This window comes from Moschus berezovskii, chromosome 2, assembly GCF_049115385.1.
Source record: "Moschus berezovskii isolate FMDL1 chromosome 2, NW_MosBer_1.0, whole genome shotgun sequence".
Lineage (NCBI taxonomy): Eukaryota > Metazoa > Chordata > Mammalia > Artiodactyla > Moschidae > Moschus > Moschus berezovskii.
The window spans coordinates 121,022,398-121,043,094 of record NC_142461.1 but is presented as its reverse complement, the minus strand read 5'-3'; the positions used below and the strand labels follow the sequence as shown (position 1 = coordinate 121,043,094).

Below are 20,697 nucleotides of genomic sequence, written 5' to 3'. Positions count from 1 at the left end.
GTGCCTGGAAACTTCTCAACTAATTAATCAACAGACTGCCTGGACTTTCTAGAGTTCTGGGGAGTTCAGAACTGTTGTCAGAATTCTCCCAGCAACATCAGGAAAAAATTCTGCATGTCAAGGTCACATTTTCTCAAATCCAAGCCACCATTACAGTGGTAGCCTCCAGGCTAATTCCCTAAAAGTCATTACAATTGGTGTCAAAAGCTTGAGAAAATTTTTAGCTAGCCTTAGCGGAAATCTAGTTAAAAGACAAAAAAATAAAAAGCACTTCTAGTTTTATGATTAAACTATCTAAGTAACAAAGAAACGTATCTACATAAACATAGTTAACTATATTTCATTTGCTTCTGATAGTAAAAATGAGCAAGAATCAAATACCAAAAAATAGATTTCTGCTTATATTTGTTGTCAGGAATAATAATTCATCTTAATGAGTGAATTATGCTTTGAGCACTACTGTCAACATGACTAAGTACCCACTGGGAAACTTGAGAAATTAAATCACATTAAAAAAATTCAAAACAGTGTCATTATTCATGAATACTAGGAGCCATAATCAAGTTATGATCTGGGGCCAGGATCAAGGTATATGTTAGCATTAACAAAAGAAAATTTCCACAATATAGCATAGGTGGAACTTAAATTTTACTAATTCACTTGTTATTCTTATTCCTGACAAATTTAAAGCAGTCTTACCTACGTGAAACAAAGATGAAATAGTGTACCTTTTTTATACATGGTGTCACCTGGGTTTGTCCCGGATGTTTCAAAAACTTGAAGCAGGCGTAGAATCAGTGTGGGCTTCCCTGGTGGCTCAAATGGTAAAGAATCTGCCTGCAATACAGAAGACCCGGGTTCAATCCCTGGGCTGGGAAGATCTTCAGGGGGAAGATCCCCTGGAGAAGGAATTGGCAACCCATTCCATTACTCTTGCCTGGAGTGTTCCATGGACGGAAAAACCTGACAAGCTACAGTTCATGGAATCACAATCAGACATGACTTTCACTTACATATTCTTTCTCCTTCCCCCCCAATTTTTCTACTTTCTAGTCCAAGATCTTTCTGAAACAGGCATCTTACAATAATGTACAGAGTCTCTTGTTATCATCAAACCATATGGAAAAAATAAATTTCAATAAACCTCCCAGTCTCCTGAAAACATTAGAGTAAAATTTACATCTGACATCTTCTTTTTTAGTGACCAAAAAAGCTGTGAAGAAAGATGCTAAAAAGGTTGTCGCAAAGCCCAAGGAAGAGGCACCAGCACCTAAAGGTATTATGATTTATCAAAATTCCAAGAATTCCCTGGCAGTCCAGTAGTTAGGGCTTGGCACTTTCACGGCTGTGGGCCAGGTTCAATCCCTGGTCAGGAAAGTAAGAGCCTTCGAGCTGCACAGCACCACCCGACCCCACCCCCCAAAATTCAATCTTACTGCTTTTCTCTTAGTTAAGAAAAATTTCAATCCAGATAGGGAAGGACAGAGGAGGGTTAAGAGTGTGACTTTGTGAACTAGTACCTCTCCTTTTGCTCAGCCTCACACGCTTCTCTGACTCAGTCCTCACTGTCTCTTTCTCAAGCTTATTTCCCATTTTGTCCCTCCCCTGTCCTCCTTTGCTTGTGTCTGCCCATGACACCCAGTGGCCACACCAGAGAGGTCTTATTGTCTCTGGATGGTGATTTCAAGAAGGCGCTGCCCTCTGGTCCAACATTTGGTCTTAATCTAGTCACTCAAATAGAATGTTTTAAAGGGCTGGTGCTAGTTTTGAGTGGTTGCTCCAGCCCAGTTCAGCATCTTTCCGCGTTCAGCTGAGCCTAATGTCAACTTACCCACAGAAGAAAAATACTTTTTACCTACTTTAAGTTTTTCTTGTAACTTGGGAAATTTTTAGAAAGAAAAATAGATAGCTAGATTTAAGCAAACAGTTTTATCCATCTGGCTCAGATTAGAGTACAGCAAGCTCCTAAAAAGAAGGAAAATTCAGGAGCACAGGGTACCCCTTCACTGAGACATTTTTCTGAGTGGTCATTTATGAAGTGTTATAGAATAAGGAGAAGCTCAAAAGCCATGGGTAGTTCCTGAACTTTATCATTAATCCCTGAAAAAAATTATTTTCTTTTAGCATTATGGTTTAGCATCAGGCATACTGAATATTCCTTTATGTTTCATATTAATTGAAATTGTTTTAAATCAATCTAAGCTAGAAAAAAGTTTTACCTTTCCCATATTTTCGTTTGCATGGCATTGCAGAGCATTTCTGGTGAGCCAAATTTGCATCTTGTGAAAGCATTTGGTATACAAATAATATTCACAGATTATACAAATGACTAACAAGGTATATAGGATTAGTAAGCATTTAAAAATGCATAATCTAAAAATAAACTTGCATTTTATATTTTCAAAGTTCTAGAGGTTCCCAAGCCACCACGTCCTACTGCCTTAATCCCAGCAGAAGGTAAATGAAATTATTAAATATTCTATGTCTTGCTGAGATTTTTATCCCTGCATTGTATTCTTACGTACTAGGCTTCCAACTTACTATAAAATTGCAGTCTTCTCTGCTACAGTAAAATTAGCAGTTGAAATAATGGCTACTTTATATTGGTCAAATTCCAGGAAAGAAACCTAAGCACGTTTATGTAGCCTCTCTGCAGTGGACAAAGGGAAAGAAGTGGTTAGGGCTAGAAAGAAGGGATCACCTCTTATTATTTCAGCTGTAACTAACACGGATGTTAAGGATTATATGAATAATGTTAGCCTTAGTATTTTTAAAGTTGTCATACAAAAGCAATCAATTGATTTAGTTACAAAGTTTCAGATTTTTTAATTAAACTAAATAAAGAGCTATATTTGATATTCAAACATGTAGCTTTAAAATTAGTACTGTATTTGAAAGAAGAATTGGAATTGTAAGGAGCTGCAGAAATATTAAATATAAATTCCATAAAAAGATCAACTATGAAGGTATTCCATGGGGGAAAAGCCAAGAGTTTTAAAAATTGGAGCTCCCACAAAACAATGGAAAATGTGTTCATTTAAGAATACTTACTGAATGCCATTTTGTATACATGGGAAGAATCCTCAGATTAAGAGTAGACTGTCTCTTGTCCCTCCTGATTGTGTTCCATAATCAACAAAAATTTAAGCAGAACCACAACACAAAGAAAACATAAGTAATCAAATTGATGCTAGAATCCGAGATGCTGATATTGCTAGATGGCATTGACTTTTGTTTAGTGAAGTAATTGCGTGGATATAATTCACATGCTAATATTATTTTCTTTAATTTATTATAGCACCTGAAATTATTGACGTATCCTCCAAGGCTGAAGAAGTGAAAATAACAACCATAACCAGAAAGAAAGAGGTTCAGAAAGAAAAAGAAGCTGTGTATGAGAGAAAGCAAGCAGTCTACGAGGAGAAGAAAGTCTACATAGAATCTTTTGAAGAACCTTACGATGAGCTAGAGGTGGAACCGTATACGGAGCCATATGAAGAACCTTATTATGAGGAACCAGAGGAAGACTACGAAGAGACCCAGGTAGAAGCTAAGAGGGAAGTTCACGAGGAATGGGAAGAAGATTTTGAAGAAGGGCAAGAATACTATGAAAGGGAAGAAGGTTATGACGAAGGAGAGGAAGAGTGGGAGGAGACTTACCAAGAGAGAGAAATCATCCAAGTTCAAAAGGAGGTTTATGAAGGTATGTATCAGTTGGGTGATTTTTTTTCTCTTTTCCTCATTGTTGCTCAATTCTATTTTCAACGTTATTAACCTGATTCATAATGAATATGAAATAGATGAAAAGACTGTTTGCATTTTTTAAGTTGGAAATTTTAGAATTTAAAATAATTCTTCTCTTCAGAGTTACTTTCATGTTTTGTTATTGTGAATTGAATCATTTAGTCCTGTTACTAAGACTGAATTCCAAGTGCTGTTTTCTGATGCAGAATTCAAGTTTTAGTTTTACGGACCTTGCTATATCTGCTTGATCTTGCTTGTAAATCTGGCCTGAGTAATCCTGTTAGCAATAAGATTCCAAATACAATAATTTACACAGTTGTGTATTATTCTTAATTTACATCATTTGCAAACAGATACAATTTATTAGAATTTACATATTCAACCACTCCTTTTTATTACTGTTTTTGTTAAAGAATCACGTGAGAGGAAAATTCCAGCAAAAGTACCTGAAAAGAAAGAAGTACCACCTCCTAAAGGTATGTAATTAGAATTATTTAAATAGATCACATCATCAACATCTTGATCGTGGCTTGCTGGGCAAAGATGTATGAATCACCAGTTTAATCCAATAGACACAACTTCTTCTCAAAGCTTTATTGTATCAATGATTTTTTTATAAGAATATCTACCTACTTCATTTAATGTAAACATAAAAAAGATGATAGATTGTTGTGGTAAGCATAAAATAAAGCCAAAATACTTGAAGTACAGAAGCTTATACTTGAAGTTCAGTGCAACAAACTTATCTCTCTCTTTAAAAAATGAAAGAAAAAGAGAGAGACTATTTTAATAGAAATTCTAAAAGTACTGCAATTTTTTTAAAATGCTTACAGTTGTAAAGAAGCCTGTAGTTGAAAAAATTGAAAAGACTTCTCGAAGAATGGAGGAAGAAAAAGTTCAAGTCACCAAAGGTATTATTATTTAAAGCATTTCATGCTTCTGGGTAGTAGCTGAATTGGTGATTTTTCTCCTACCACATTATATATATATATATATTTTTTATACCTTCCAAATATTCCATTGTTGTTGTTCAGCCACTGAGTCATGCCCGACTCTTTGTCAGCCCATGAACTGCAACACACCAGGCTTCCCTGTCCTTCACTGTCTCCTGGAGTTTGCTCAAATTCATGTCCATTGAGTCGATGATGCCATCCAGCCACCTAATCCTCTGTTGCCCCCTTCTCCTTTTGCTTTCAGTCTTTCCCAGAATCAGGGTCTTTTCCATTGAGTCAGCTCTTTGCATCAGGTGGCCAAAAGTATTCGAGCTTCAGTTTCAGCATCAATTCTTTCAATGAATATCCATTATATACATCTATTTCTATAATTTCAAAATTAATTAAGGGTTCTTCAAAAAAATGTTCTCTGTAAATTGGAAAAAATTTGATTTCAAAAAACTGATAATAAAACATTTCAAGTACCATGTACACAAGTAATTGTTTACTAATAGTCACATGTTAGTTATTTATATAGTCATCTAAATTAAGATATTTTTAAATTTTGTGCAAAACAATATTCTTCACAATACAAATATATTTGTACATATTTTTTAAGTACCTGAAGTTTCAAAGAAGATTGTTCCACAAAAACCTTCTCGGACTCCAGTGCAGGAAGAAATTATTGAAGTGAAAGGTATACATCTTTGTCTTTCAGCTACAAGTTTTAAACATTTTTATTTATGTGTATGGATATGTGTACATATATTACTGAACAATTCACAAATACGAAATCACCAAAATAAAGACATATAATATACATTTTATGTTGCACATTTATATAATTTATGTAAATAATAACTTTGTTTTCAGTTTCACTCTAAAATTGCATAATTTTTTAATTAAGGAAGGATTTGTGTTTAATCAGTAGTTCTCTAACTTTACTGTGGAGTGTTTTCTATTACATATAATATTCCCATCCTCTCACTTATATAAATAAGCCCTAATGGATTTGGGAAAACACTGTATCACATGTGAAGAAGTTGTCTCTATTTGATTCCAGTTTAATAATATTTGATAAAGGCTGCATGGGTTGTTTGTCCCTATAGATCAAAACATGATTTGTTTCCTTGTCAATACTGAATTTGTTCTTAAGCTATCATATTAACCCACTCATTCTGCGACTAAAAACTGAAATACAGTGTACATGCCATGTATTTGATCTGATGTCTTTTCCTGGAAAAAGAAATACTAATGTGAAATACTCTCTTTGAAGTACCTGCTGTACATACCAAGAAGATGGTTATTTCAGAAGAAAAGATGTTCTTTGCTACTCACACAGAGGAGGAGGAGGTGTCAGTCACAGGTACAAGGCAAATTTGAATATGGGGCTCAATTGGAAGGGCTTCAGATGGATTTTTATCTCTCTTCTTATCTAATTTGTGTTCATGTAGATCTCTGTCTCCTTGTGAATCTTTGTCATCTTTTCATTTCACATTTGTCTGTTTTAATTCTTATTTCAATATTCATTGTAAATTGCAGTGCCACCTATAGTACGGCATACCAGGAACTAAAATATGCATTTTTTTTAAGTCCCTGAGGTACAAAAGAAAACTGTTACCGAAGAGAAAATTCATGTTGCTGTTTCCAAAAAGATTGAACCTCCACCCAAAGGTATTAGTGATTTATTCCAAGTTTAAAATCCTTTAAAAGTGTCAAAGTAACATTTTTTAAAAGTTCCAAATACCTGAATCTGTTACTATTAAATAATAGATTTAGTCACAGTCCACAGACCTATAGCCACTATATACAAAGGAAATCATAGGCAGGAGAGAAGACCCATGAGGAGGATACTGGAGAGAAGAATGACAATTCCCAGCAGCTCTGTTTCCCGCTTCACTGAGCTTACGATCCAGTGACCAGCCAGACCAGCCATTTAGGAATAGAAATACAGTGTCCTGGAACAAGCGCCTACCAGCTCACCAGAGATGTTACGTTTCCAGGAATTTGCTACCCAGCATTTAACACCTCCATGATTAAAAGTTATATAAAATTAAATAAATTATATTTAAAACTATGGTAATAAATGCTCAAAACTCATTAGTTCCCCCTTTTACCACGACTGTTTCCGAGGTTATGTGGATTGCCTCTGAGTTGTGAAAATACTGGATCATTTTGCACTACTTCCTGTCCCTTCCGAACTCCACAACAGTGACATCATGATCGGTAGCCAGGATGCATGTATTTGCACCACTATGGAAATTGGAACTTGGAAATTGAGAGAGACTACAAATTAGGGCTTCCGTCCCCCCACCACTGACCCTCTCCAATGCCCAGGCAAAATGTTAAACATTTAGGATATAAACATTATTTAAGATAATTGAATACAATTGTTCTAGTACAGTGACTTCGTAAAAGTAAAGTTTCAAAACTGGTGTCTGAGAAACGGGCACTGGTACCTCTGAGGAAGGGGCGTTCCAACCTGTTTCTAGGAGAGTAGTGATTCCACAGGTAAAAATGAATGACAGGCACATTTTCTGGTCACTAGCCCATTGCCCTTAACCCTTGATTATAACACATAATTTTGTTACCTTCAATTGGTGTAAAACCTGAATATATTGTATTTAAGTCTTACGACAATATGCCTTGTCAAATGCACAGTTTCTCAAAAACAACCCATTTTTTTTGAAGTCCCTGAGCCACCCAAGAAACCAGAAGAAGTGGTCCCTGTTCCTGTTCCTAAAAAGGTGGAGCCCCCACCAGCCAAAGGTAGAATCGTATTTTTGAAAAATATTTGTAGCGTCTGTCTTCTTGTACCTTTTTCTGTTGGATCCGTGTGTCAATGAGATAGCATCTGTAAACCGGTTGTAATATAGTTTAATCCTGTGTATATTCATTTCATTAATTTGTGGTACTATGTTACACAAATTTCCGTAACACTTTTAGCCTCCAGACCATGCTAATTTGGTCTTTGTCAACTTCATGTAATGTGTGTAATGTCTGTACAGTATTGATGTACTTAGCATGTATTTTCATCACAAGTAGAGTATTAAATCACTTCCTAAACTCTTTCACTCTTACTGAGGATTTATGATTTAACGTAATCTTAAGAGTCTCAGAAGGAGACTAGAGTTCTCAATATCGTTTCAACAATGGTGTCTTTAAAGTTCCTGAAGTGCCCAAGAAACCTGTGCCAGAGGAGAAAAAGCCAGTTCCCGTGCCCAAGAAGGAGCCTGCTGCTCCCCCAAAAGGTACATCAGACCTGATCACGGGGTGCCCCCTTTGCTCCAAATGCCAGTGCTTTGTTTTACACAGTCTTCATGCTTACTTTGCTGTCTATTTTATGTCTTTTATGTCCCTAGTGTTTTTCATTTGTTTGTCAGCTTTGGGGCTCTACTCTTGACCTACATTCTTTATGATACTGAACAATAGAAGAAGTCACTTTTTAAAAGTAACTATATCAAACTGCTGTCTTAAATTTTTAATATCTTCCCTTAAAGAAAGAAAAAGTATTTGTGAAATTCATTTTCTACAGGGCATGTTTCTAGGAAAAGCTCTTTCACCCCTCAACTGTGTGACCATTTCTTAATTAAAAAAAAAAAACACTTTCATGAGTTATGACAAGATAAAGACTAATAGGAGGGAGTTTGGTAGAACTGAATGTTAACTAGGTAAAGATGTTGCCGTGTTACAGATAACAGCCACTCTTCTGAAAAGTCAATAAGGCCTACTCTTAAATAATTGGAGGCATCAACTTTTGGCAGTTACTTCCACCATATTTCTCTAGACATTAATTGAGCATAGGCACTTGCCATAAATGTTGCAATTATCTAATTAGTGAGTGAAAGGATCTTGCATACAGGTGTGTTTGTATTCAAATGTGTTAATTCTGGCTTTGATTTTGGATTTGGTTGGTTTTGGGGATTTTAGTGATATAGCAACAAACTGCACACCTCTGGTCAGTTCTAGAGATCCAATATCATCCAACTTGGAAGAAAGTGGGCTCATACATTTTATGTAGTGTTATCTTTTGCCTGATTTCTCAATTTTCCATTTTCTTCCTGAATCAGATCTGCTTCTCTCTTTCTGAAACTCTTGGCTGTTTCAGAATCCTGGGGGGAGGAGAGGTATTTTTTTCAATTGAAGTATAGTTGATGCACAATACTATAGAATTTACAGGTGTACTATATAGTGGTTCACGATTCTTAAAGGTTATACTCCACTTATAGTTGTTATGGAATATTGGCTGTATTCCCTGGGTTGTGCAATGTATTTATGTAGCTTATTTTGTATATAATAGTTTGTGTCTCTTAATCCCTACCCCTGTATTGTCCCTCCCTTCTGCCCTCTCCCCACTGGTAACCACTAACTTGTTCTCTATATCTGAGTCTGTTCCTTCTTTGTTATGTTCACTATTTTGTTTTCTAGATTCTACATATAAGTGATATCATACAGTACTTGTTGCTCTCTGACATTTCATTTGGCATAATACCCTCCAAGTTCATCCATGTTTTTAAATGGCAACATTTCATTCTTTCTTTTATGGCTGAGTACCATTCCATTGTAAAAATATACCACACTTTATTCATTCATCTATAGATGGACACTTAAATTGTTTCGATATCTTAGCATTATAAATAATTCTGCTATAAACATTGAGGCACATGTATCTTTTCAAGTTAGTGTGTTTGTTTCTTTATAGTCTCTTTTTTTAAACCAAATGAACACTTCCAAGTCATATTGAGAGGACTAGCCTAGCACAGGAGTGTTTCCTGAGTTCTGTAAACACTACAGGTGCACAAGCAAACAAAAAAAACCCAGAAGAGAAAAAAAATAATGATATATATACAACCATTCTAATGACTTACTGGTCTAAGATGTGAAAACGTTAGTCACTCAGTCGTGTATGACTCTTTGTAACCCCACGGACTATAACCTGCCAGGCTTTTCTGTCCATGGAATTCTCCAGGCAAGAATGCTGGAGTGGGTTGCCATGCCCTTCTCCAACTCTAAGATAGGCTTGGGTAAAATATACCCCAAATATATATGTTGTTATGGATTCCAGTTCTCAATACAAAACATAAAGAGATTTTTGTGTATACTGTATCCATTCTTTATATTGTTTCTGTAATTACTGATTTTTTATCAGAAGCATACCAATATATAAAGAAAATTGTGTACACATACTTCTGTGTATATAACTCTCCTTTTTAGTTGCCTAAATGTTTCCGTAATATCATATGAGTTATTTACCATGGCCTTTAGAACAATGTATCCTGGCCTTTCAGCTCAGTTCAGTTCAGTCACTCAGTCGTGTCAGACTCTCTGCGACCCCATGAATCGCAGCACGCCAGGCCTCCCAGTCAATCACCAACTCCCAGAGTTCACTCAAAATCATGTCCATCAAGTCGATGATGCCATCCAGCCATCTCATCCTCTGTCGTCCCCTTCTCCTCCTGCCCCCAATCCCTCCCAGCATCAGAGTCTTTTCCAGTGAGTCAACTCTTTGCATGAGGTGGCCAAAGTATTGGAGTTTCAGCTTTAGCGTCAGTCCTTCCAGTGAACACCCAGGATTGATCTCCTTTAGAATGGACTGGTTGGATCTCCTTGCAATCCAATGGGCTCTCAAGAGTCTTCTCCATCACCACAGTTCAAAAGCATCAATTCTTCGGCGCTCAACTTTCTTCACAGCCCAACTCTCACATCCATACATGACCACTGAAAAAACCATAGCCTTGACTAGATGGACCTTTGTTGGCAAAGTAATGTCTCTGCTTTTTAATATGCTATCTAGGTTGGTCATAACTTTCCTTCCAAGGAGTAAGCGTCTTTTAATTTCATGGCTGCAATCAGCATCTGCAGTGATTTTTCCACAGTTTATTGTGATCCACACAGTCAAAGGCTTTGGCATAGTCAATATAGCAGAAATAATTGAGATGTAATTCACATACCACACAATTCACCCATTTAAAGTGCACAGTTCAATGGCTTTTAGTATATTTGCAGAGATCTGTGACTATCACCACATTCAATGTCTCTGCTTTTTAATATGCTATCTAGGTTGGTCATAACTTTCCTTCCAAGAAGTAAGCGTCTTTTCATTTCATGGCTGCAGTCAGCATCCGCAGTGATTTTGGAGCCCAAAAAAATAAAGTCTGACACTGTTTCCACTGTTTCCTCACCTATTTCCCATGAAGTGATGGGACCAGATGCCATGATCTTAGTTTTCTGAATGTTGATCTTGAAGCCAACTTTTTCACTCTCCTCTTTCACTTTCCTCAAGAGGCTTTTTAGTTCCTCTTCACTTTCTGCCATAAGGGTGGTGTCATCTGCATATCTGAGGTTATTGATATTTCTCCTGGCAATCTTGATTCCAGCTTGTGCTTCTTCCAGCCAGGCGTTTCTCATGATGTACTCTGCATCATGACCTTTAGAACACTGTATTTTAATTTTTTGCATTATTTTGCCTATACATAAAATAATCTATAGCAGCTTTAATGAACTACATAAAGATTTGTGTTCATGCTTGAATCCATTCATGAAAGTGATATATATCTGAACTAACATTGTATTTTAATACCTTTAAGTTCCAGAGGTGCCCAAAAAACCTGTTCCTGAAGAAAAGGTTCCTGTTCCCATTGCAAAGAAGAAGGAAGCTCCACCAGCTAAAGGTACAGTGACTTGCTTAGTAAGGAAGCCCTGTCTTTATTTCTTGAGAAGACATTTTTGTGTTTAATTATCTGTTGCTGCTAAGTCACTTCAGTCGTGTCCGACTCTGTGTGACCCCATAGACGGAAGCCCACCAGGCTCCCCCGTCCCTGGGATTCTCCAGGCAAGAACACTGGAGTGGGTTGCCATTTCCTTCTCTCATGTGTGAAAGTCAAAAGTGAAAGTGAAGTCTCTCAGTTGTGTCCTACCCTTAGCTACCCCATGGACTGCAGCCCACCAGGCTCCTCCATCCATGGGATTTTCTAGGCAATAGTACTGGAGTGGCTTGCCATTGTTAATTTAGTTTAATTCAAAATGAATGTTTTATGGTGTAAGAATTCAACAAAATTGTCCACCTGTCTACTTTCTTACAAAGTAACTGTGCATAAGCTACTTTGGAAAATACAAAAGCCAACTCTAAAACTTAATGTCTTTTCAAGTTCCTGAAGTGCAGAAGAGGGTTGTCACAGAAGAAAAAATAACCATTGTCACTGAAAGAGAGGAATCTCCACCACCAGCAGGTACCTCATCCCATCTCCATGAAGTAACCTTGTCTTTTCTTCAGGCTTCTTTAGTCGCATGTATTCTTTAGTGGGCCTGCCAGTTCTATGTTGCTCATTTTCTTTGCCTTTCTGAGAATTTTAAAATCAAATACTATCCTTTAAGTGCCAGAAATACCAAAGAAGAAACTTCCCGAAGAAAAACGACCTGTCCCTCGGAAAGAGGAAGAAGTTCCACCACCAAAAGGTATTGTCTCTCTATCTCTCCAAGAACCATCTTTACAATTTTATATTCGAAGGCAAATGATGATTTTGTTAGTTCTGTGATATGTGTGCATCGTGAGTGTGTATCTGTGTTTTGTGTTGAGCTTCAGTGAAATAACACTGAAGTTCTGAAAGTGGACCATGTTTTTAAAGTGCCAGCTGTGCCTAAGAAACCTGTCCCGGAGGAGAAAGTTCCCGTGCCAGTTCCAGTCGCTAAGAAAGCCCCTCCTCCTCGAGGTAGGATTTGTTTCAAGCCTCTGACAAAAATCTTTGAGCTGGTGAATTCTTTTTCCTACCTGATGTCTTCTTGTACTGACCCTTTGTCTGTCTTCGGATAGAATTTCTGTGTGCATACACTTGTGATGTGTAGCTTGTTTCCCACTTTTTTAGGGAGAGTGGTATACTGGGCAAATCTTCCTCTAACTTTAGGGAGACTCTTGATTAAGACTCTTGATTTTGAAGCTTTAATTTTGATGCTTTCTTAAAGCCGAAGTTTCTAAGAAAATGGTCATGGAAGAAAAAAGATTTGTTGCCGAAGAAAAACTATCTGTCTCAGTTCCTCAGAGAGTGGAGGTCAAGCGGCACGAAGGTATATAATCACCCATGACAGGAGAAATGAGTTTGTGTGTGTTCCCTGCAAGTCTTTTCTTCTTGCCACATCGTTTACTTTAGAAGCTGTCCTGAGTATTGTGTGTCTGTTGTAGCCTCTGAGACTGAGTGTTTTGTGTCTGTATTGGTCCTGAATCATTCTGAGAGAGTGAATGGGATCGTGAACGTGTAATAAGCGTGAATGGGGCCACACTCGGGCATAAGTTGAATATTCTTCTCGGTCGTGGCCTCTACCATCCCCTCTTCTGAAACCAGCTCTCTCCTTGTTGCAATGAGGAAGTGCTATGAAGCTCCACCCCTAAGCAGATAGAAGGACATTATCCACCTGTGGGGAACACATGGCTATTATCAGAACTTCAATGGACTCTTCAGGTGGAATTTAAATTAAATCTCATCTTTTAAAATATCTGCAGAGAAGGAATGGAGTTATTCAGAAGAAGAGGAAAGAGTATCCGTTTCAGTTTATAGAGAAGAGGAAAGAGAGGAGGAGCAGGAAGAAGTGGAGGTTACAGAATATGAAGGTAAACAATTCTAATAAGCTAGTGGTGACCTGGAGTCTTGATAAGCTGTTTTCCTTCACAGATTATGTACTCAGATTAATGAAAGTGATGCCAATTCAGTGAACATCTACTGGCCTTATTTGATGTGTCTTTTGATCAAACCACAAGATCCAGAAGCATTAATTAAACATCCAGTGTATTTATTGTCCACCCTCTCTTAACTTGGCTATTTAGGAGACAGGGCTTCATCTTTAACTAAACAGGTAACTAAAGTTGCAGGTATCTTCATATACAGCTATCCTTTCAGCAGATGGGACTTGGTTTCAGTATGGTGAGCTGAATGTAGGCTAATGTCTAAAACATAGGTAACACAAAGCAGTGTTGATAGCGCAACTCAATAATGTGGCCTGACTCACATATTTTAAATGAATAAGGAATTATATTACCTTATCGGCCAGGTTTGACAGTGAAGCACTGAGCACATAGGCCTTTCCAGTGTCCCATGTATGGAGAGAGAAATCGTGAAATATCTTTTATTAGATCAGCCTTTTATTCAGATGTTCGCGTGCCTATAATGTTAGTTCTCTGTGGTTTAAGGACTGAGCAACAAGCTTTATTTCAACCACTTTAATGAATTAAGACAGCCCTAGGTTTACTGCTAAAGTTCAGCGTTGTGGCTAAAGCAGTGTATCTGAAAGAACTTTACTAAGGAAGTTTTAATGTACCTCTGCTTTAAAGATTAATCAGTAAGTTTCTTAATAAATGTACTGTCTTCCTAATGAAAAGGTGAATAGAACTGTACAGTCAGATGCCCTTGACATATGTGTCTCTGGCTAATAAATGGGGTCCTCCCTCTTTTCCACTTGGAAGGAGACACCATGTGAAATCCAGATGTGCAATCTTAATGGAAAGCCTTAGGACAGAGAAGACTTGACTCCCTGGGGGAACCCTCCAGTTCTGTTGTGCTTCCTGGGAAAGACCGAAATGTCAGGCACAAGTCAGGAATCTGATGGATCCCAAGGGCCCTATCCCTTCTAGAAATGTTTGGGAAAGCTTAACACGTACACAACGAAAGTTCTCATTGCATGAATCTAATTTCAGCCTTTGACAGTATGCATTATAAATTTCTTTTAGCACTATAGACTCTAATTAAAAGGAAAGACATTGCAGGATATTCCTATGCTTTCATTAAGTCCAAAAGATTTAGGGAAAAGATAGGTAGCTTGCTAAGTTTACTCCTAATGTTCGTAACTAGATCTCTCTATTCTATAATTAACCTTATACACACAGACTCAAAAATCACAGGAAGACTGTTAACCTTGTTTACCATTCCTACTCTTGTAAAACTGGGGCGGTGAAGAGTCCTGATTCCAAGTTCTCAGCAGGTTTTTCATATGTAATACAGGTCTTTTCTTTCTTATAAACCTACTTACAGTTCTTCAAGTATATATTTCTGCCCTGTGCCTTCAAATCTAGTGTCATCGTATTTTTAATACTTGTCTTCAAATTCCTGTGTTCTTGTTAATTTAGCCACAAGAATTGTTCTTATGTCCTGTGCCTGTCCTGTTTTTCCTGTGAATACAAGCATTGTTATCTTTATGATACACTTGAAAATTAAGTCACTGAAACAGTTTCTGTACACTTCATTAAGGCATATGCTTTGATTCAAGTCTTCTTCTTTGGGTATTATAAATGAGAACAACCAGGGATTTGGCAAGTGTTAAACTTTCACTAGTTTACTTATTCTTTGACTTAAGAAAGTACAGCTAAATTTGAACATGAAAAACACCACGGGCTTATCTTCTTTAAAATTGATATCTTTAAAGTGATGGAGGAGCCTGAGGAATACATTGTGGAAGAAGAGGCGTACGTTATTTCTGAGGAAGTGGAAGCTGAACCAGTTGAAGGTAGACCAATCTTAGATTAACTCTAGCCCCTGTGTGTTGGACTTGTCCCATTCTTACTGTTCTCTATAGTTAAGTCATTGCCTGCATTGCAAGCGTCAGTAAATATATTTAATAAAAGCATTCCTTAAATTTTTATTAAAAAGAAATCTGGGCATTTCTACAAATATATTTTATAATCTTTTCAAGTGCCTGAGAAGAAAATCGTACCCAAACCGAAAATTCCTGCTAAAGTAGAGGAGCCTCCACCAGCTAAAGGTACAATTCTGTCTCAAAGAAATGGGATGCCATTTGTCTTCATAGCTATGATAATGCTTTTAGTTTGAGTAACTGCCTCAGTTTTGCCAACTTAAGTGTAAACATTTTAACTGACTGTAGTCATTAATGTTTGTGTAAATGTGTGATCTTTCATAAAGTGAGCTCTTTGCCCCAAAAGAATGGCACTTCTTCTGCAATGCAGACTAATATTCTTAAACCTCATATTTCTAAAGTTCCTGAAGCACCAAAGAAAATTGTGCCAGAAAAGAAAATTCCTGCTGCAGTTCCCAAAAAGGAAAAGGTGCCGCCCACCAAAGGTATATTGGGTTTTCCTTTATTCTTAAGTAATGCCTGTGTTTAAATCTTAAATTGATACATTCTTCAAATTGTTATGACATTAACAAGAAATAAGTGTGCCTGTGTTTAGTGTTTTTCACACTTGTGTTGTGTCTGACCGTGCTGTGCAATGTCTTTTAAGTGCCAGAAGAACCAAAGAAACCAGTTCCTGAAAAAAGGGCTCCTCCCAAAGTGGCTAAGATAGAAGAGCCTCCTCCAACCAAAGGTAAATGAAGCCCCCAGCACAGCAACTGGAAACATGTCTTGTCTTTCGTCCTCTCGCTGCTGTCCTTAGGTCTCACCTCCTATATGGAGGTTATTGGTATATGTTGGCCACGATGATGTATTATTGCCTTGTCTATGGTGGATTATTACTCATTTTTTGTGAAGCTTATTTGTGTGTACCTTGTAAAATTATATTCTAAAATCACATAAGCCTCTGGCAAATATACTTAATATATGATGCTGAAGCTGAGACTCCAATACTTTGGCCACCTGATGTGAAGAACTGATGCATTTGAAAAGACCCTGATGCTGGGAAGGATTGAAGGTGGGAGGAGAAGGGGACGACAGAGGATGAGATGGTTGGATGGCATCACTGACTCAATGGACATGAGTTTGAGTGAACTCTGGGAGTTGGTGATGGTCAGGGAGGCCTGGCGCCCTATAGTCCATGGGGTCGCAGAGTCAGACGTGACTGAGCGACTGAACTGAACTGAATATACTTAATACACTTTTTAAAATTCCACTTTAAGTAATACAACTCCATAATCCTAAAATTATCTTTCAAGTGACTGAGAGGCACATGCAAATTACCCAGGAAGAAAAAGTTCATGTTGCTGTTACTAAAAAAGTGGAGCCTCCAAGACCAAAAGGTACATGGGGCCTTTTGATACCCAGAATGTTCTGCTTACCCTCTTCTCTTTACCAAATATGGTAGTTATGGGTGTTGGTTTTTTGTTGTCATCGTTATCATTGTTTTCTGTTTGAAATCATGAAAATGTCCAGTCTTTTCTGTTTGAGTTGCTGTTACACGATTACCATTTTGTGGTTTGAATGAGGAAAACAATTCTTTAAAGTGAAATCTGTCTTTAAAGTGCCTGAGGAACCCAAGAGAGCTGTTCCAGAAGAGAAATTTCCAAAACTCAAGCCTAGAAAAGAGGAGGAGCCACCAGCAAAAGGTACACCTACTTTTCCAAAAATCAAAATAAGCTTATAAGTATTGGAACTCATCTATTAGATTTCAGATCCTTAGACAAAATAATTTATATATTACAAAGTGATTAATATACATATGCTACTCCATATCATCTCAAAACTAAACATTTCTGATACCAGAAAATGTATTCAAATTTCTCTCTTCTCAAAAAAACAAAAACAAAAATGAAACCTCACCCAAATATGTGTAGATTCTTTCCCTTAAAATGTACTTGTCTTTTAATGTTTTGTTTTTTTTTTTTTTTTTTTGTCTACATACTGATTTCCTTTGCTTGTTTTGTGTGGCACCCTTGGATGAAATTTAGAAATTATTAAATCCTCAATCTTCTACATTGTGGTGGTAGAAGTTATGGAAATACCTCAGAATTAAAATGAAGAAACTATTCATGTAACATAAGTTTCTGTCTAACGGCTGTTTGATAGTCATTGTTTATGCTGTCCAGTTACCATTTTTAGTTCTCTTATAATTACTACTTGATCTTCCTAAAGTTATTCAATGTCTTTTCAGTATTAAGTAGCTTAGAAAAAAGCATTCATATATGTTAGACCATGTTTATTTCTGAGGCCATTGAGTTTTCTTACCACTTAAATGAAACATTTAAACAAGGAGCATGGTTATGGTTATCTTTTGTCGTTAAGTTCTCTTAACACGCATTATTTTGAATCTTGCAATTCACTTTCAATAATTACTCTTTTTAAAGTGACTGAACTCAGGAAAAGAGCTGTTAAAGAAGAAAAGGTATCCATTGAAGTTGCAAAAAGAGAACCTCCGGCTGCTAAAGGTATATTGTGCTTTGACTAAATAATAAAATGAAGCACGAACCTATACAGCTCTTTGCCTTTTAGTTCCTAATTTGAGTCTCATCCTTCTGGCTTATTGTTGACTACAGGCAGGAAATCTAACATTTGAATTTGTAAATAGCAACTGTACACTCTGTAATACCTTGGCCAGCAAAGGACAGTCAAGGTCTCCTATAACTAGTGCATGAGATCATTACCAGGAAATGAAATCACAGCACATTGTCACTATGGTCCCTAAATGGGCTTCAAATAAAATGCTACTGTTGTCAATATTATTCCAGAAGTTACTGTAACAGCAGAGAAAGAATGGGCTTACACCAAAGAAGAAGAAGCTGTTTCAGTAGAACGGGAAGAAGAATACGAGGAATATGAAGAATATGATTATAAAGAATTTGAGGAGTATGAACCAACAGAAGAATATGATCAGTATGAAGAGTATGAGGAACGTGAATTCGAACATTATGAAGAGTATAAAGAACATGAAGAGTATGTCACAGGTATGAGCAGGACTCTATCCCTGACACCACGTTAAATATATGCAAATGACATTAGGACAGGATAAAATTTTGAATACCCGCAGAAATTTGAAAAGAATCTTGTTTTGTTTGGGAAACTCAGAATTTTCTTTCTTGGATAACTTTTGGGAAAAATAAAATTCTCTATAAACTGTAAAGTTACTGTTAGAGTTTGGTTCTGGGCATAATCTGTTTCCCCTCTCCTTTTTGCTTTTATAAATATCAAACAAATGAAACTAAATTTCTTTCTCCAAAAGGCTGAGTCTGTCTGCAAGTGCCCTTGATCATTCCAATACATGACCAAAAATTTCTGAACTTCTCTCATCCTGAAGCTTGTTATTATCAAACAGGATAGCCTATTGAGAAAACATCCTACCCTTAGAGTTCCCCTCATTAAGCATAACCAAGATTCCTTCAAAAATAAAGACAGGAAAGTCCAACACAAGCAATTGTGTTTTATCATTGTGCAGATCAAATTTGTAGGAATAAGATTCTATTGGATTTCAGAATGAATCAATATTATTTCATTTATTCAATTTTTGGTGTTTCACAGCCTAACTTTGAGAATGTTCTATGTATTTTTACAAATAGAATTAAAAACAAATATTATATGGAGAGGTGTTTAACCATGATGTTGTCTACCTCAAGTGAAATGATAATATGTAAAAGAGAGTCACAGTTACCTAGTTGAAGTAAATTAGCAAGGAGGAAATAGCAATAAAAGCTTAAGTGTTTTATACCTTATTCTACTTGAACCTCTAATTCTTACTCACCTCTCAAGGCTATGGCTATGCTGCAGATAAGATACATTATTTTAATTCTTTGTGTCCATTGAAGAAATATCTTTTTTTATGTCCTAACATAAAAATGTCTAACATTCGATACCCTGTCTATATTTTTTAAAGAACCTGAGAAGCCCGTCCCAGTAAAACCTGTCCAGGAAGAACCAGTTCCCACAAAACCAAAGGCCCCACCAGCTAAAGGTAGAGTGAGAAAAACATTATTAGTTATGAGACCTGTGGTTCTTACATGTCTGTCCAGCTACAAATCCATGTTGAAGTGGCAGCGTACCAATCGTGTGTGTGTGTGGGATCCCTGTGTTGTACATCATATTTCTTAATTTTTTTTCTTACTGCTCTTAAGAAGTCTGGATCAGGTTTCTAAATCTGTTAATGTTGATATTTTAAAGTGCCGAAGAAAGTGGTCCCTGAAGAAAAAGTGCCAGTGCCCATTCCTAAGAAACTCAAACCTCCACCTCCCAAAGGTACATGGCAGCATAATAACTACCAAAAACATCTTTGTTGCTTACATTCTATAAACATGTCTCACTGCCTTGTCTGATGGCCTTTGTTTTTACTGAATGTATTGTTTGGTGCTGATTCTTACCTTTCTCAGTGTTTCTTGAATTCTTATTTACATGATATTCGTGTGGTTGGTTTTAATGGTCTTTAATAATTAATATCTTTAAAGCCCATGAAGAAGCAAAGAAAGTTGTTGAGGAAAAAATACACATTTCAGTTACCAAACGTGAAAAAGAGCAGGTGGCTGAACCAGCTGCTAAAGGTATAATTTCCTTCCTCACCTGTGGCCTTTTATAATGTATCTTTTAAAACTTAAGCAGCTATGTTTTGCTTTTTTCCCCCCTCACTGTTTTGTATCTTTTATATTAATTGTTAGATGGATATTGGATAGAAAAATCTATAAATACAGAATAAAAAGATAATGTTATCTTAAAAGGAAAAGTTATCACAAAATATATCCATAACTCCTTATGCAATGGCTGTCCTAACACACAGCTACGATGAATATAAAATACAGTGTTTGGATTTACAATCAGTGACCATTTGGCAGATTCCTGACTTATCTAAATTGATGTGATGATATAACAGTATAACTACCATTTAAGATATGTTTGTTAATCCTAAAGTCATTTTGAAGATTGAAGAAAGACCATTTTCCCTTGCTTTTCACTAAGTAGCTCATTTACAGTTTCAGACAGTATACTTACCCAGAGGTAAATTTAGCTTTTCAGTAAGGGATGTTTCATACCAGAAGAGATATCAGACACGAAGCACTACTTCACAATCTTGGGATTACCCCAGACCTCCTTGAGTACTTTTGTATGTTTTTATTCCAGTGAGGTTCAGAATCTGGTCCATGGAAAATATAAAGTTTCTCTAGTTGAACTGCCGTATATCTACCATAGGAGAGACACTAGCAAAATCATTTTATATCCTTAAAGTACAATAGAGCAAGCATTAATTGGGTGACCTGTTTCTGAAAATTTCCGTATACTTACTGTTTCAAGTGCCCATGAAGCCCAAGAGGGTTGTCACAGAAGAAAAAGTACCTGTTCCTAAAAAAGAAGTAGCAGCACCTGTTAGAGGTACCTATACGTACTCTTCTTA

General features: G+C 36.7%; 1 protein-coding gene across 31 annotated transcripts in view; it reads left to right on the top strand.

The window, feature by feature from the left end:
* TTN (titin) overlaps positions 1–20,697 on the top strand; it is a 276,712-nt gene that overhangs the window by 108,752 nt on the left and 147,263 nt on the right. For all 31 annotated transcript variants that reach the window (XM_088830575.1, XM_088830572.1, XM_088830570.1 and 28 more), the window contains exons 108-135: positions 1,202–1,276; positions 2,407–2,457; positions 3,299–3,703; positions 4,158–4,220; positions 4,578–4,655; positions 5,296–5,373; positions 5,953–6,042; positions 6,270–6,350; positions 7,368–7,445; positions 7,844–7,927; positions 11,264–11,347; positions 11,825–11,905; positions 12,051–12,131; positions 12,302–12,385; positions 12,636–12,737; positions 13,171–13,278; positions 15,084–15,164; positions 15,351–15,419; positions 15,653–15,736; positions 15,898–15,981; positions 16,547–16,630; positions 16,853–16,936; positions 17,675–17,755; positions 18,056–18,271; positions 19,195–19,272; positions 19,479–19,553; positions 19,760–19,852; positions 20,598–20,675. In XM_088830575.1, coding sequence (XP_088686701.1) covers positions 1,202–1,276; positions 2,407–2,457; positions 3,299–3,703; positions 4,158–4,220; positions 4,578–4,655; positions 5,296–5,373; positions 5,953–6,042; positions 6,270–6,350; positions 7,368–7,445; positions 7,844–7,927; positions 11,264–11,347; positions 11,825–11,905; positions 12,051–12,131; positions 12,302–12,385; positions 12,636–12,737; positions 13,171–13,278; positions 15,084–15,164; positions 15,351–15,419; positions 15,653–15,736; positions 15,898–15,981; positions 16,547–16,630; positions 16,853–16,936; positions 17,675–17,755; positions 18,056–18,271; positions 19,195–19,272; positions 19,479–19,553; positions 19,760–19,852; positions 20,598–20,675 — 2,730 coding nt within the window. The remainder of the gene's footprint in view (positions 1–1,201; positions 1,277–2,406; positions 2,458–3,298; positions 3,704–4,157; positions 4,221–4,577; positions 4,656–5,295; positions 5,374–5,952; positions 6,043–6,269; positions 6,351–7,367; positions 7,446–7,843; positions 7,928–11,263; positions 11,348–11,824; positions 11,906–12,050; positions 12,132–12,301; positions 12,386–12,635; positions 12,738–13,170; positions 13,279–15,083; positions 15,165–15,350; positions 15,420–15,652; positions 15,737–15,897; positions 15,982–16,546; positions 16,631–16,852; positions 16,937–17,674; positions 17,756–18,055; positions 18,272–19,194; positions 19,273–19,478; positions 19,554–19,759; positions 19,853–20,597; positions 20,676–20,697) is intronic.